The sequence below is a fragment of the Dermacentor silvarum genome, chromosome 4 (assembly GCF_013339745.2).
Source record: "Dermacentor silvarum isolate Dsil-2018 chromosome 4, BIME_Dsil_1.4, whole genome shotgun sequence".
Classification (NCBI taxonomy): Eukaryota; Metazoa; Arthropoda; class Arachnida; order Ixodida; family Ixodidae; genus Dermacentor; species Dermacentor silvarum.
The window spans coordinates 8,202,456-8,219,378 of NC_051157.2; the positions used below are offsets into that span (position 1 = coordinate 8,202,456).

The 16,923-nt window shown below is 48.8% G+C and overlaps 1 protein-coding gene across 1 annotated transcript in view; it reads left to right on the forward strand.

Moving 5' to 3' along the window:
• Positions 1-16,923, forward strand: part of LOC119449396 (transient-receptor-potential-like protein) — a 244,160-nt gene that overhangs the window by 213,664 nt on the left and 13,573 nt on the right. Inside the window, exons 8-10 of the mRNA XM_037712564.2 lie at positions 12,541-12,747; positions 13,730-13,783; positions 14,486-14,554. Of these exons, the coding sequence (XP_037568492.1) occupies positions 12,541-12,747; positions 13,730-13,783; positions 14,486-14,554 (330 nt within the window). The remainder of the gene's footprint in view (positions 1-12,540; positions 12,748-13,729; positions 13,784-14,485; positions 14,555-16,923) is intronic.

The window sequence follows — 16,923 nt, forward strand, 5'->3', positions numbered from 1 at the left end:
ATGGCGTGTTATTCCAATCGTGAATGTTCTGTGCGTGTACGTTATGCTAATAACATGGTCTTTGCGTAAATATATGTGTGCCGCATTAGAGACATTCTTTATCGTATATAATCGTATATAATAATTGCGTATTTTCTGATTTGTGGTGCATTTTGGTTGAAATGTAGGAACGTTTCCCCGCTATCGTAATTCTGCTTGTTTTGAAATCAATGATTAAGTGACGTCTGGTCTGGTCGAGAAGTATATTTGTATTAAAAAGAATAAACAGAACGCCGGCCAAATTTGTGGTGTGGATAAAGGGGTTAGACATTTTTGCTCCCACACGGAAACCTTGATCACTAATTAATCTTCGCGGACAAGGCCCGTGTGGAAGCCGAAACGTCTACCCACTTTGGTCGGCGTTCTCTTTATTCTTTCCTTTATATGAGTGTGCCTGCTTCACGTGGAAGTATACCTGCCGAGGGTGAACGGCGTTCTACACATATGCAACCAACGCCTTGCAGGGTTGTGCGAACGAATATGTACTGCAGTTTCTGTGGAGCGAAAAAGCGGGCAAAAAGCAAAGAAAAGCGAATAAAGAAATAAATTATGGTGTTTTATGTCCCAAAACCACGATATGATTATAAGGCACACCGTAGGGATAAATGGGAGGGGGGGGGGGGAGCAACCACCAACCAACTGATGTCGCATCATCATCATGCTGATGATGATGCCTCAATCAATGGCACAAACCCATTGTGGGGGATAGGCCACGAACCGGGTGGTATTATGCTCGAAACTTAAAATAAATTAGTTTAGAAATCAATAAGTAATTAAAAATAGGAAAATAAATGAATAATTGAAGATGAGAAGTGAACCGATAATAAAAGAAATAAAGTAGTCTATACTAAGTTAGTCAGCCTTGCCTGCGCCGAGAAGTACGACACGCATCACGCGGCATTTGGGGATTCTTGTGTCTTAGTGGGACATGACCATTGCGGAGGATTGACCAGGACACGCCCATTTACACCTTCAGAGTGTCTAAATCCAAGAACATGATGTAAATCGAACAATCCCGTAAATACAATTCGCCATTCAAATAACAAACTAGTGCGCTTTAGAGGTGCCTGTCAGCGGACGGTTTTTTTTTTTTTTTTTTGTAACGAATAACAGAGCTGGACATACTTGGTCAGGATACAAGGATTATACAAGCCGTTTCGTGGGTACCTTCATATAGCCTTTGTATAAATATCCCAAAATATATGCGCCAAGATGGTGACCGACCAACAGCACCAAGTGACCAAGTAACCAGGCATCCACGTCAAACCCGGGAAAGTAGGCAAGAAAGATTCGCTTTAAAATGTGACCGCACTCCCAGAAGCGGGAACGACGGCGCCATTTTCTTTTGTCTTCCTAATGTTTTAGCACGAGCCTGCTTAGGTGAATAACAGTGCGGGAGTGGTTTCCAAAGTTTGTTCACTTTTATTCGCTGAGAATTATACGCCAAATTGTGCATGCCGAACCAAATATGTATGTATTAAAACTGACACAGCCAACACACTGCCACAATGCTACACTCTATCCGAAACCTAGCCGCCGTGGTTGCTTAATGGCTACGACATCGCGCTGCTAAGCACGAGATCGCGGGATCGAATCCCGGCCGTGGCGGACGCATTTCGATGAGGGCGAAATGCAAAAAAAAAAAAAACGTCCATGTGGTTCCTAGGATCCCTAGGAGGTCAAAATTAATCCGGACTGCCCAATAGTATATACGGCGTGCTTCGTAATCAGAGCGTGGATTTGGCAGGTAAAACCCCAGAATTTTTTTATATCTGACACCTCTTCAGCGGACGGCGTTAATCACGCTCTTTACGCCGACGACATCACAGTGTGGTGCGATGGCGGCAGTGAAGGCAGAGTCGAGGAATCCTATACAGGCGGCCCTGAGCTGCACGGAGGATTTCTTGGCGGGCACGGGGCTCCGGCTTTCCCCGTCCAAGTCCGAACTCCTTTTGTATCGACCGACCAGGAGGGGGCGCATCCCCAAGGGTCAGGTGCCTCTGGAAAAGGTCTACATCTCCATTCGCACGGCCATCGGGCAGGTAATTCCCAAGGTGAAGGTCATCCGCGTACTCGGTATGCTCATCGATGCAAATGGCTGTAACGGACAGACGATCGCTCGTATCGCCACCAAAACGGACAACATGGTCAGGCTCATCACTAGGGTCTCCAACAGTCGCGGATGGCTGGGGGAGGACAACCTCCTGAGGATGTACCACGCCTTCCTAATGAGCCACATCACGTACGTGGCCGCCGCGCATCGCTGGCACGGATACAAGAGGGCAAAGCTCGAAGCGCTGATGCGCAAGAGTATCAAAAAGGTGCTCGGCATCCCCATGGCCGCCAGCACGGAGAAGCTCATGCAGCTGGGAGTCCACAACACTCTCGACGAGGTTGTCTAGGCACTGCAGACTGCCCAGGTCGTCAGGCTCTCTTCCTCGCCTGCGGGGAGGAGGATCTTGGAGGCTCTGGGCTGCAATCCCACTGCCCTCAGGGAGAGGCGGTGCGCGCTCGACGCGGAGACGCGGGAGGCCATCACGGTCTCGCCATTCCCGCGCAACGTGCACCCGCAACACAATGTAGGCAAACGCAGGGCCCGGGCGACCGCACTTCTCAGATCCGTCGCTGGCGATCCGCGATCGGTAGCGTTCGTCGACGCCGCCCAATACGGTTCATCCGACCGATTCGTGGCGGCCGTGGTAGATCACAGGGGCAACCTCCTTAACGCCGCGTCGGTGCGGGGCTCGTCTCCGGAACTGGCGGAGCAGGTCGCGGTGGCCCTCGCCCTCCGGGACGGGAGCAGGCCGCAGATCTACACGTATTCCCGGGCGGCGGTCAGGGCCTTCGCCACGGGTTCGGTCTCGAGGGAAGCGGCCTCCCTGCTTTGCGGCAGGAGCGTCTCCCCCCACGTCATCACTTGGTTCCCGGCCCACATGGGGCCTCAGGTCTCCACCGTCGTCCACCCACCGCGCCGGGGAAACGCCGCTCCAGGGCGCGGACGCGGGGTTCCACAAGGACTCGCTCCACGCGTTTAACGAGATTTCAAAGCACTATCAGCTCGGCAGGAGGGTCTATCCCCCGCCCCACGCCAAGCTCTCCAGGTTTCAGTCTTCCACCCTTCGCATGCTGCAGACCGGGTGCTATCCCAGTCTATCTAGGGTCAGTACGTACGCGGACTCGTTCGAGCCCGATTGTCCGGATTGCGGTGATCCCTTCTGCACTTTAGAACACATGCTCTGGCGGTGTCCCTCGTTACAGGACCACGATAATCTCACCACGGAAGAAGAGTGGGTGGAGGCGCTCAAGAGCTCCGACCTCACCACTCAGCTACGGGCTGTCCAGGGGGCCCGCGACGCGGCGGTCAGGCACGGCCCGCCCGTCCCAACGTGGGAGCGGCCCGCGGTGGTTCCTCCCCCGTAAGGGGTTCTGGGAGTCGCTCCTCAGGACCTAAAATAAAGTTCATTGCCTGCCTGCCTGCCTGCCTACCTCTCCACAGAATCTTCGATCTATGAAACGCACGTATTTGTTTCGACACTTTTCAGAATAGACAGCGTCGCGTCGTGTTAGCAGGTAATGAACACTTCAATCTACTATAGTTTTGCTGCATGTATAGTGTGCTCATAACATGTATTCGGCAGCACGAACAGACAGCGTTTCTTCGCGTAGCACTACGGTGGGACGTCGGATGCAGCACCGTCAGATGCACGATAACGAACAGTCTGCAGTCACACCTCTCTTTACCCACGAAGGCCGCAGTGCGCTAGCTCGGGCGAAATTCGAGGTTAACTGCACGTCGTGCCGCGAACAAGCAAAGAAATAACACGAGCCAGAACTGATGCGCTCAAGGGAGCAACTGGATTCCACATGACATAAATTTAAGGCTGCACATGTTCGTAATTTATAGCGGGGCAGGAGCGCTGGCTCTGTCGCAGCCCCTAACAACGTATGACCACATTGTGAAAAACAAAAGAAAAACTTACATTATTCTGTTTTAGGACGCCAAAATTGCGATCAACTGATGTGTTACTTCGTTTGAGAATGTTCTGAATAAAAATTTAGAATTTAATTTAGGTAGTTTTTTTTGTGTTTGTATACAGGAGGCATGTACATAGAACCATATATATATATATATATATATGTCGTGAACTTCGTGATGTCTCTGACAATGGGTTTTGAACCGTTTTGCGTTCCAACTTATACGGCCAATATAAATCGGCCTTGAACCTTTTTTTTTTTTTTCGCAAATTGTTGTCTGCACAAAATATGACGATATTCCTAGGTGCCCATTGTTAAAACCTCTCAAATATTTAGACCTATAATCTGGCCACAAAAAAATGTCACAGTTTCGTCCTAAGGGCGAAGCGATGAATGCGATAGCAACACAGCAATGTCATACGAAGTAAGGTGAGCGGCTTTGGTAGCAATATGAATTGTAGTAAACATGAGCTGATTAAGTAAGCAGGTGTGCTGCGGCGTAAGTAGACCGACATGAAGAGAGACTCGATGACCACGAGAAGGCGCGTGTGAAACGGTGGTGTTGATGAGAAGCGCTTCCCGTGGGCAGCGCGTGCGAAGGGACACACCTGTAGCGCTGCACTGCCGACCCGGGCAGCATTGCATGTGTAGCGTGCGTTGGAAAATGTGGCCCGACTATTACTAACTGATTGAAGAAGCGTGGTGTGAGCGCGCACAAACAAACATGAATAGATCACACTGAATGACTGCAGACAACGACCGTCAAAACGCTGGCAGCGAGCGGATATATACGCCGCAGGAGCGGGCGAAGGTACGTGCGGTCTATCGCTTCAACGGAAACTGAGCGGCGAATGCGCGTAAAGGTCAGAGCCGTGTGGAGATAAGAGACGGTGCGGTCGAACGAACGACGACCGCGGTTGTTGGCAGCGTAGAAGTGCCCCCCCCCCCCCCCCCCCCCGCTCCTTCCGGCGCTGGCTTCCCGCTTCCTTGCTTGCGCGTGGGAGAGATAAGAGACTGTGCGGACGAGCGACGAGCGCGGTTGTTGGCAGAGAAGTGCCGGCGCTGGCTTTCCGCTTCCTTGCTTGCGCGTGGGAGATTGAGTGCGTTCGCTCTCCGTGATAGCGCGCGTCCCCGCACGCTGCCTCTGGGGCATACGGCGCGCGGCGAATATTTTATCTATACGGAACCTCACGGCGACGGCGACGCCAACGGCGACGGCGACGCCGACGGCAGAAATCCGGTTGAAGTGTCCATATAATTGCTATCGCAATAAAACACTTTAATGATGCTTGTGGCTAGACTCACCCAATATAGTTCCCCCGCAGGGGCGTCTGCGTAAGCAGGCGTTTGGTGTGTTGCGACACCACGTACCCGAGCACTTGAGGGTTGGCCCCTCCCGCGTGTAGCCGTGCGCGGCTTAGCCGTGTCCGGGGAAAAGAGGATCCTGGAGGTTGAGCCGATGCCGGGTGTTTGGACCTTTACGGCCCCCTCGGTGGAGGCAACACACCTCTTTGGCCTCCGCTTCGCGTAGACGGCACCCCCGGACTGACCCACCCGGGGGAAATCGGTAGTCGCCCTTTCCTGTCTCTCTCTCCCCAATCTTCGTCTCTCTCTCATACTTTTTCGCCTTTCCTGTCTTCTACTCTCTTCCATTTACTTCCATTCTCCCTGGCGGCAAGGGTTAACCGTGTGTGGCTATCCTACCTTGGGTACACCATATTTGGTTATAGTAGCGGCGTACGACTGGCGTCGTGCAGACTTGTGTACAAGCTCTGCCGCGTCCCCTCGTTGGGCTCCGTGGTGGGTGGTCGGCGCTGTTGCCGAATATAGACACCTTCTTATGGCAGCGCAAACCTCTGTTGTCTATGATCGGCCTCTGAAAAGAGGCCGCACCGAAGCAACGTTTCAGTTCTCCTTTCGGATCAAAACCCCAGCATTCCCCAAATACCATGTAATGCATAGTGAAAACAACATACCCATAAGAAAGCTTTCACCATTTCTGGTGGCCAAGTGCCTGCAAGACAAAATTGGATCAACATACAAAGCCTCAAAAATGTCTAGCGGGGACCTCCTCCTAGAACTAAATGACAAAGATCAAGTGCAAAAGCTCTCAGAACTTACCAGCATTGGCGACGCGGCAGTCACTATTTCAGCCCACAGAACACTAAATACAAGCAGGGGCGTGATATCCGAGGAGGACTTCCTTGGCTTGAGTGATGAGGAACTGCTGGAGGGTTTCCAAGAACAAAACGTGACTAAAGTACAAAGAATCGTCATCCGCAGAAATGATCAAGAAATTCCGACAAAACATGTTATACTTACCTTTGGGACAAGCGAAATGCCTACCTCTCTGAATGCAGGATACGTAAAAGTAAATGTCAGACCATATATCCCCAACCCCAGACGATGTTTCAAATGTCAACGGTTTGGACATGCTTCACACGCATGTCGAGGACAAACAACCTGTGCTAAATGCAGCTCCAATGACCACCAATCTGACAATTGCACTTCTTCTCCACACTGTGTTAACTGCAAAGGGGACCATCCAGCTTACTCGCGGTCTTGCCCTTGCTGGAAAAAAGAAAAGGAAGTAATTGCACTAACTGTTAAAGAAAAAATCTCGTTCTTTGAAGCACGAAAGCGATTGTCTTACCTCTCCAGAAGAAGTTATGCCGATGTGACGCAGGTGGGGGCAGCGTCACAGAGGCCTCGGGAGTCCTCCGAGCCCACGCACAGTGGTCCCGCAGTGACCCCTCCCGCCCCCGTGGTGGCAGCAGCCAGAGCTGCTCCATCGTCTTCGAAGGGCCCGCAGACACCAGTCTCGCAAGGCCCTAAACTCAATCGAACTCCACGGCCCGAGACACGTGTCCCGGCGCCCAACTCTCGATCCTCCAGCGCCTCTGAGAGAGCAATGGAGGTCGACGCAAAAACCCCGGTGTCGTCGACACCGAAGGACAAGCGCTCTCTCGAGCGCGCCAAGAGGGACAAAGTCCCAATAACCACGTTAATTCAGAAAGTGATAACCTAAAGGTTATCCCTCCTTTCTAATAACCCTCTCCAAACAATGTCACCTAACATCTTATACCTTATAGAATCATAATGGCATTTTTTACCTTTATGTTTTAAAATGGCTTTTATTATCCACTGGAACTGCAGAGGACTTTTACACAACTTAGGTGACATAAGAGATATACTAAATAACCTCTCCCCTGTGGCTTTGTGCCTACAGGAAACAAACTTATGTGACAAAAACATTAATATCTTAAAAGGCTTCACTGTTGTACGGCGCGACCGTACCCAAGCTAACCGGCTTTCGGGCGGTGTGGCTGTGGTTGTGAAACACGGAATTCCAGCTAGAGCAGTAACCATTAATAGCCACATAGAAGCCGCTGCTGTCACCATTTTAGCACATAAAACCATTACCATCTGTTCCCTCTATATTCCTCCACACACACAGTTCACTGTAAGAGATTTAGACCTGATTTTAGACCAGCTACCGGAACCATTTCTTATAGCGGGAGATTTTAATGGGCATAATACACTATGGGGGAGCAAAAAAACTGACCATAGGGGACTAACAATCGAAGATTTTATCCTAAGTAATGAACTATGCCTTTTAAATACTGGTGCGGCCACGTACTGTTCCCCTAGCACAGGAGCTATGAGTTGCCTGGATTTGGCAATGTGTTCCCCATCTCTGTTCACCGATCTTCATTGGACTGTAATAGATAATCCCTACGGTAGTGATCATATGCCTGCAGTCATAAAACTAACATCCGTACTGCCTATAACACTTTCTAGGCCACGCCGTTGGAAACTGCACCTAGCAAACTGGCCTCTCTTCACTGAAAAAGCCAGTTTAGAAAAAGTTATCTTAGATGGCCTAAGCATAGATGAAGCGAATGAGAGGATTACTGCTTGCATAGTTGCTGCGGCGGAAGAGGCTATTCCCCAATCTTCTGGATTTGTGAGTAAAAAACTAAAACCCTGGTGGACGAATGAATGTACAGAAGCTAAAAAACTTCAAAACAAAGCGTGGGGTATCTTCCGAAGGTACCCAACCCAAGATAATCTCTTATTATTCAAAAAAGCGAAAGCAAAGGCGAGGTATATCCGTAGACAAGCAGAACGAAATTCATGGAAAAACTATATCTCCTCGATTAACAGTTCAATAACATCCAAGAGAATGTGGGACCAGGTTCGCAAGTTTAGGGGCAACTATGCTCCCTACACGATCCCCATACTGTCAACTCCAGGCACACAAACAAGTCTCCAGGAACAAGCAGACATATTAGGCGAGCACTTCTACACCATATCTAGCTCAGCAAACTATTCAGCAACATTCCTAAAACACAAACAGTCCGCCGAAAAACAAAAGCTTCCGACAACGGGAAGTTCAGATAGACCGTTCAATGCCCCGTTAACACTCCACGAAATAAACAGAATAATCTCTTCGGGTAAGAAAACAGCACCGGGTCCTGACAAAATACATTACGCTATGCTGGCCCATTTGTCCCAGAAAGCGGTAGAGGCCTTGTTGCGGTTTTTTAACATGATCTGGGAAACGGGTAAAATGCCTGCAGAGTGGAAAAAGGCTATTATTGTTCCCTTTCTGAAGGCGGGAAAGTCACCAAATACACCTAACAGCTACAGACCTATAGCACTAACAAGTTGCCTCGCTAAATCCTACGAAAGCATAATAAATATAAGACTAACATACGTTCTCGAAACAGATAACTTACTAGACACTCATCAGTGTGGTTACAAGAAAGGCTGCTCAACAACTGACCATCTCGTTCGTCTTGAACACACCATACGTGAGGCATTCCTTTATAAACAGCACTGCCTAGCGGTGTTTTTCGACCTAGAAAAAGCATACGACACCACATGGAGGTATGGCATTTTACAAGATCTAGCAACACTAGGAATACGCGGCAGAATGCTCAACTGTCTGGCCGATTTTCTGTCAAACCGAACATTTCAAGTCCGTCTGGGAGCAACACTGTCCCGAGTCTTTGTCCAAGAAAATGGCGTCCCACAGGGTTGCGTATTAAGCACTACTCTCTTCGTGGTGAAGATGAACTCCATAAATTCAGTTATACCGCCCAACATTATGTACTCTTTATACGTCGACGACCTTCAAATTGCATACCGTGCCGCGGGTATGTCTACATGCGAAAGGCAAATCCAGATAACAATTAACAAGTTGACGCAATGGGCCGATAAAAATGGATTTCGGTTTTCTACACAAAAAACTGTGGCAGTGGTATTTTCACAAAAAAGGGGGTTACACCCTGACCCAGCTCTCAAATTAAATCAAAGCCCGTTACCGGTTAAGCAAGAGCAAAAGTTCTTAGGAATCATTTTTGATAGTAAACTAAACTTTATCGCCCACATTAACAGCGTAAAAACTAAGGCAAACAAAGCACTTAACATCCTGAAGGTCCTATCACGTAAGCATTGGGGCGCCGACCGAACATGCCTGTTACGTATTTACCGCTCTGTCGTGCGCAGCATTCTTGACTACGGTTGCATAGTTTACGGGTCAGCAAGGCAGTCGTACATCAAACGTCTTGACCCCACGCACAACCACGGACTACGCTTAGCAACTGGTGCGTACAGAACCTCACCAGTAGAAAGCCTATATGCCGACAGTAACGAACCCTGTTTGGAGCACCGAAGAGCTTTGCTTACAATTTCATACGTGCTCAGAATCACAGCTTTACCTAATCATATATGCCACACTCTTGTTACTTACACCACACACAGAACACACTATGCCAACAAACCACATAGCGTGAGACCACTTATCCTTCGATTCGAAGATATGTGCCAAAGCTACAATGTTCCGAGCGAGGCTCTCAAGGTCGCCGAAAGACCGAACAGACTCCCCCCATGGCATGGTTTCGCACATTTTTGCGATTTTACCCTAACATGCCACAAGAAAAAAGAAACACCGCTTGAACACATAATGCAAGATTTCTTAGAACTACAAAATAAATACAATGACTACACCGAGTTTTACACTGACGGTTCCAAGACAAATGAACATGTTGGAAGCGCAGTTGTATCGGAACACTGGGAAAATTGTCTTAGGTTGCCACAGTCTGCTTCGGTTTTTACAGCCGAAGTATATGCCCTGCTTATGGCCTTGGAAAAAATAGTAACAGAAGATTATAAAAAAGCAGTTGTCTACACAGATTCCCTAAGTTCACTTAATTCTCTCCATAGAAAATCAGAGTGCGAACCTTTTCTCGGCTACATCCTGAGAATGCTCGGCAAATGTGAAAAGCGTGGTAAAATAATTCGTCTCTGTTGGGTTCCAAGTCACGTGGGAATCCCGGGAAATGAAAAGGCGGACAAATGTGCAGCACTCACAGCCTGTAACAAAATTAGACAAATAAATCTTCCATTCAAGGACTGTGTCCGGGTGGTCCGTGCTGCGATCACCTCAAAGTGGCAACACGAGTGGGGCTGCCAAGTAAATAACAAACTACAAATATTAAAACCCATACTACAGGAGTGGAAGACATCTTATCACCAGGAACGTTTCATGGAAGTCATTCTATGTCGCATTCGCATCGGACACACACATCTCACACATAACTTTTTATTGAAAAATGAACAACAAACGGTTTGTGACCACTGCCAAGAATCCCTAACTGTGAATCACATTTTAATAACATGTCCGGCGTTGGAGGAAAAAAGACAGAAATATTTTTATGAACTTTACAAAACACTAACACCACTTCATCCATCCCTGATCCTAGCTGAAAATGCACTTGTATCTCTAGACGATGTTTTTAATTTTTTAGATGAAACAGGGTTCTTAAACAAATTTTAATGTAAATGATCTTTGTTGCTTGAAGCACTTTTATCAAGTTACATATTTTCAACCTGTGCATGGCGCATCATAGCCTTAGTTGCTTTTGCGCCACAAAACCTTACATAACTAACTAACCAATATAGTTCCTACGTCACATTTGATGTTCTGGACGCGTTCACATCCCGTTTACGGCTCGCGGCTGCTTGTCGCGATAGTTATCGATGTCCAGAATACAGTCCGTTCTATGCAACGGATTATCTTCCGGAATATATTCTGGAAGCATATTCTCTGGAATGCGCCAGAGCTGATTCAACATACGCGTTATAGGTTAGCAACTTGGTATTCGATGATGGTATAACAGCGTTTCGAATTGGTAGGTGAGACTCATTAGTAACAGTGACTACCTTGTTTAGTCAGTAATGTTACTAACTCTACCTTTACCAACTGCAGTTCTACCAAGGTAGTAAAGAGTGTAACAACCAAGTAGTAATTACAACGACCTATTTGCTAAGAGTGTAAGTTCGCTCTGCGGCACACCGTACGGTCGTGTTACCCGTACAGTACGTTTTAGTGAGTCGGCAACATTTTGTTTGGTTTGATGACGCAACTACAGGAAGTGATCGTGCATGGCAGTGGCTTTCGGAGGCAAATATTCCTTTCTCATTTCTCGTAAATGAAATTTACACAGCACGTTCTTCTTTCATGTTCTCTCTTCCTTGGCATTATGATCATTTAGTGGCATTCATTCAACGTTGCGGAAGTTTTCGATACACTTTCCTCACTTTTCTCTACCGCTTCATTTCACGTTTGCCTTACTAGCAGTAATTAGCATTAGGAAATTTATATCCTTCTCAACTTGTTAACACTCCTTGCCAGGCTGTTAGCGAGTTATTTTCTGATATCCGTCTTTTCTTCGGAACTCCTCCCACTGTTCCTTTGTGGCAAGTATAGACTGGGCACACTGTGTCTATGGCTGTATCTATGGCTGGGCACAGTCAGAGCATGTGATCGAAAGAGCATGAGTCGGCTCCGCATTTGGGGCACGACTGCGGGAAGTGCGGGTCTATCCTGCTAAGGGACCGCGGGGTGGGGTACGTGCCGGTTTGTAACATTCTGAGCGTGCTAGCTTGTGGTTTATTTAGTTTTGGGTGAGGAGGAGAGAACCACCTCCTTTCCAAGCGGTAGTGTGCGACGATCTCGTGAAAGGTGCTCAATGGGTCTTTCTGGATGCTAGCCTCGTTACGAGGAGGGCCGTTGACGGCTGCGCGGGTCGTGAAATCGCGCGCCAGCCGGTGAGCCCGTTCGTTGGGGTTGCAGCCGTGCGGTTGGATCCAGGCAACTCCAGGTAGTCCAGAGGGCCCACGACATCGGGATTTCGCCTCCCGGTGCCATCGTGGGCGGAGCCACCGACTTGACCTGAGGGAGCCTTCGGCTCCCCCTGGCCAGTTTCTCAGGACCAATAAAAGTTCTTGTCACTGTCATCCGTCTTTTCTCACAGGATATAAGCATTTTCAGTAACAATTTAGATAAAAGTTACGTTTAACGGGACATACGAACTAAAGTTCGCCGGACCATATTGTTAGACGCGAGAAACGTCAAGCAAGAGTTGCACACGTGCGCTACCAGTTCGCGTCGTTCGTCTCGTTGTGCGTCATTCACACTCGGGACGATGCGGGTGCCGTACTTGTTTCCGTTCGCAGGACCACAAGGACCGCGAGTGGAAGTTCGCCCGCTCCAAGCTGTGGATGGGCTACTTCGACGAAGGGTCGACGCTGCCCCCTCCCTTCAACCTCATCATCAGCCCAAAGTCCGTGTGGTACTTCCTACGCGGCTTGCTGAGGCTCGGCCGCTTCCTCTGCAAGAGTGCCTTCGCCGCGAGGCCACGGTTTCAGCACTCGGCCGTCAAGGTGACTTCTTAACCTTCACGTGACGGCGCACTTTGAGTGCCGTTCTTTTGTCGCGGTGTAATTCGCATACGCTACGCCTTTTTTGTCGCGCCCTAAAATTAACGTGGAGCTATGAAGTTAATAAAATACGAACGCTCGACTGCTATAGCGAACCTGATGAGGTGACAAAGAAAGACGTACACCGGCTAAATAAAACTTTAAAAGCAAGACGTTTCGGATTCCATACGGAAGCCTTGTTCACAATGGGGCAAAAAATCGTGAAGTGCCTGTTTAAGTAGGTTTTAGTATGTGACACAAGAACCGCGCAGAAGACGAGGGGAGGGTTTCTTCGTTTCAATTGAGCCTGTGTCCCGTTGACTGTATCGCGAAGGACTCCAGGTACAGGCGTGACTTTCAGTTTCTTTCCAGGCCGCTTAGACTAGAGTTCGCTCAGTAAATACTGTGCACAGTCGTTGCTGCGTGCTCTGCCAAATCATTTGACGTCACTCTTTTCTGATCCACATCGTTCTGATGCTGGCTCAGCCGCTGTTTAAAGTTGTCCGTCTCCCCAGTGTAGACGCAATCGCAGTCTAATCGTGCTCTGGATAAGCGAGACTTTATCACGTGTGCTGCGTAAATAAGACTTTGAGGTGGCTCACCCCCCTGTACGCAAATTGAGGCACGCACTCTTGAATGGGAAGGGTAAGCTGCCGAAAGAAACCTTTCCTGGCGTTGTTTACAAGATCCCCCCCGCAGACTACGATTGCGCCTACATCTGGGAGACGGGCAACTTTAAACAGCGGCTGCACCAGCAGCTGCGCCAGCGAAGCGTACATTCGGGCGAGTTGGTTGACATTCACTTTGCTTGATGCGCAACAAGGACCGTAAACACATGGAAGAAGGACATGCGCTGTCCTGTCCTTTGTCCTTAGGGTCCGCTTGTGTTGCATGCAGAATGTAGCGCGTAGTGCTCGCTTGAACGCCTTGGCATTTCTCCTTCCAGCCCGAGACGCACGATCCTGTATACATCGGAAACACTCTCGACAAAACCAACCGGGTACGTAAGACTGATAAGGTGCGTCATTGTGGCAACACACTTCGAATGATGGCAGGGCCGACAAGAAGCGTGTTTTTTTTTTTTTTCGGCGTTGTGTAGATCACCTGCAGCATGCCTTCACCAAATGCATGTTGATTGTTGTTGTGGTTGTTGTTGTTGGTGGTGGTGGCGATGGTGCCAGTGGTTGTTGTTGTTGTTAAGGTATTCACACATGTTCTCCTTCATTCGGAGATACACGCTGCACGCCGTCTAGTAGGTGTGTGAATGTACAGTATGGTACACCCGTAAATGTAACATGTGGCTAGGAATCTGCATTTGACTGCAGCTGGAATATGACATGGAAACTCGCAGGTTATTTTCTATGCGTAGATATTTACCTAATAGGTTATGTTGCCTACCTTTGTCCGCGAAGTTGAAATAAACGTTATAACTGTTCTTACTTTCTTACAAGTTAGTTGTTCCCTACCAACTGCATATTTTACTCCTTAATATTGCACCAAATAAACGCGCTGAAATAAAGTGTTTGTGCGTAAGCCTTCTTTTATTTAACGTAATCAGGGAGTGTAGAAAAGCGAATTTCTGGATCTTCTATCGCGTGCGTGGCATTGAAAACACTCAATATCTGAGTCTTGTATGTTGTGAAGACCGAAGCATCACAGCCAGCAGAGGTCTCAACTCATGCTGATTTTTGCTTTCCGGCAGAAGCCAGGTGCTAGGCGAAACACGGTGATCCTGCAATTCAACGGCCAATCAAGCACTGTTCAATACCAGGTGAGCGAATCTCAGCTTCATCAGAATTCCTTGACTGCGACAGCAGCTGTTAAAAGAGCTCGTGTTTTCTTCGTTCTACGTCGTCGTCAGGCCAGCTTAACCCTCGCCGTATAGGGCGAAGACCACCTCTGCATTACTTGCCAGGAGCGGCACCTGGATTTTTCAGTTAGTTGGGCAGAACATGATTCTTCATTTTCGTGGAGGGTGGAGGAAGGCGCTATTTTACTTGACACCCCATGGTGCAAGGAAATGGCAATTGGGAATAGCTCGAGAGGTAATATCGGAGGGTCAGCTGTTGATGTTAGATTGGGAACGCGTCAGTGGGCGTTCACTCGTATGCAGAGGGTTTGCAATCACTACACGTAGCCTCAAATACGCTGGCGAGCCATCATGCGTTATTTAGCGTGGACGGGAGCGGTGCGTTAGGGGCTGGCAGCGTGCGGATACCCTTGTTCGCTTATGTACGTCACCTTACGTCCGTACAGTGTATCGAGCCGGAATGACTCACTTTCTAATGGTTGCCTTAAAGATATAAGGGTTCACATCACTCTAGCGTACAAACAAAACAAATTTGAAATGTGAGAGCCGAGTTCTGGTTCAATTGTTTAAAAAGCCCGGATGGTACTTGCGTATCGTCGGGTTGTCGTTGAAATGATTTCGATGTGGCCTTCGAGCGCCGCCGAAGGAGGGATTCGACTGCAGTGTGCGCAGTGCCAATCCTCCCTAGCTGTACCAGTGCCGATACTATCCTCCCCGCATTCTTACCGGCAGTTTCGTAGCCGGCGCAATCCTCCGACGGCTCGCCCATGGCATCGTATCATCGCGCAAGCGATTGCGTATGTCCGTAGACCCTGTGGAGATTGGTTTGCTTACCTTACGAGCGATGGTTGGCAAAGGGCATTCCGCAGCGCACAGAGGGCGCTATGGGCCTAGGCAGGGTAGAGATACTGTATATGCTCCCTACGGGCTACCTTTGGTAGCATATACAGTAACTCTAAGGCAGGGTAAGGCAGGGTTGGTCCAGTCTCCCGCACAAGGCTCCAGAGACACGAGTTAAATTGTTAACCCAATCGTGAGACGGTCACGGCTTGCAGGCAAAGGCTCACCGCAAGACCAGCGAGTACGCGTGCCCGCTGCGCTGGAATAATCGGGTAGCAGTCCATCAAGCGCGAGCACGAGAAGTCGCGAGAGCAAAGGTCCCACGTTACCAATTTGTTGCGAGCCTGTGAGTATCTGCCCCGGTGAAGACGCGCTCTGCTCAGCGGTACAGAGCTCGGTAGGCGGCCACTGGTATATGGTCACTAGAAAAAAATGTCACAGTTTCGTCCGAAGGCGAAGCATCGATTGCGATAGCAAATTATTAATAGCTATACGAAGTAAGGATAGTAGTTTTATTGGCCGTATGAATTTGTAGACATTCGCGTACTAACTAAATTAACAAGCATGGTGTGACACGCGCACAAGCAATCATGAATACATCTCACTCGATGACCGCGGAAACTCGCTGTCAAAAATACCGGCATGAGGAAGCGCGGCAGCAGCAGCGAGCGAATTGACCTTCGTGCTGCCTCTCGTTTCAACGGGAACTAAGCGGCGAGAACAGAGCGCACACTAAGCTAGCAGCACTCTGCGCACTCTGTCCCCATCGCAAATCGCAATCAAGATAGGGTCCACGCAGCCGCGCTCGGCTGCGTGGACCCTATCTGTAGCCGCCGGATAAAAAGACCCCCCCCCATGCCTTGCGCGCGGTGGAAGACAGCGTGCTTCCTGCGTTGCTAATCCCTCTGTATTCCCTTTATACAGGGTGTCCCAGTCACGCAGCACGATTTAAAAAAAAGAGGAACGGCGTTACGCGGAGCAAACCTAGTGCGTATTGTTTCCAGTACAGTGGAGTAGCCGCAAGTAATTTTTTCGTTAATGAGATTTAATTAGGTAATTGTAATTAATTGCCCAATTCGAGAAGTACTGTTCTAATTATCAAAGTGTCAATGAGAAAGTTGTAGGGCAACATGAAAAACTCCCGATACAGCTTTCTGTTGCTCAATACGGGCTCCATAAAAGTGTTTTTCCGAGCGTGAAAGAAGACCGCGAATACACGGAAAGTGCCTCGAGCGGCCAGTCGCGCGGCAAATCTTCTGGCTTCTTTCACACTCAGAAAAACACATTTATGTAGCACATTTATGTAGCTTGGCGGTTTTCGTGTCCTGTATTTTTCCTGCACCTGAGTCAGCCGTATTTGAGTACTCGGGATCGCGAAAAAAGAAGGCAGCATGCATGTAACTAGCGTGCACACAGAAAGAGGGCTGCGCATGCGTCTATATGCCTCACTTTTATTCATCTTTTGCGCGTAATGTCGGGGTGCTTGAATT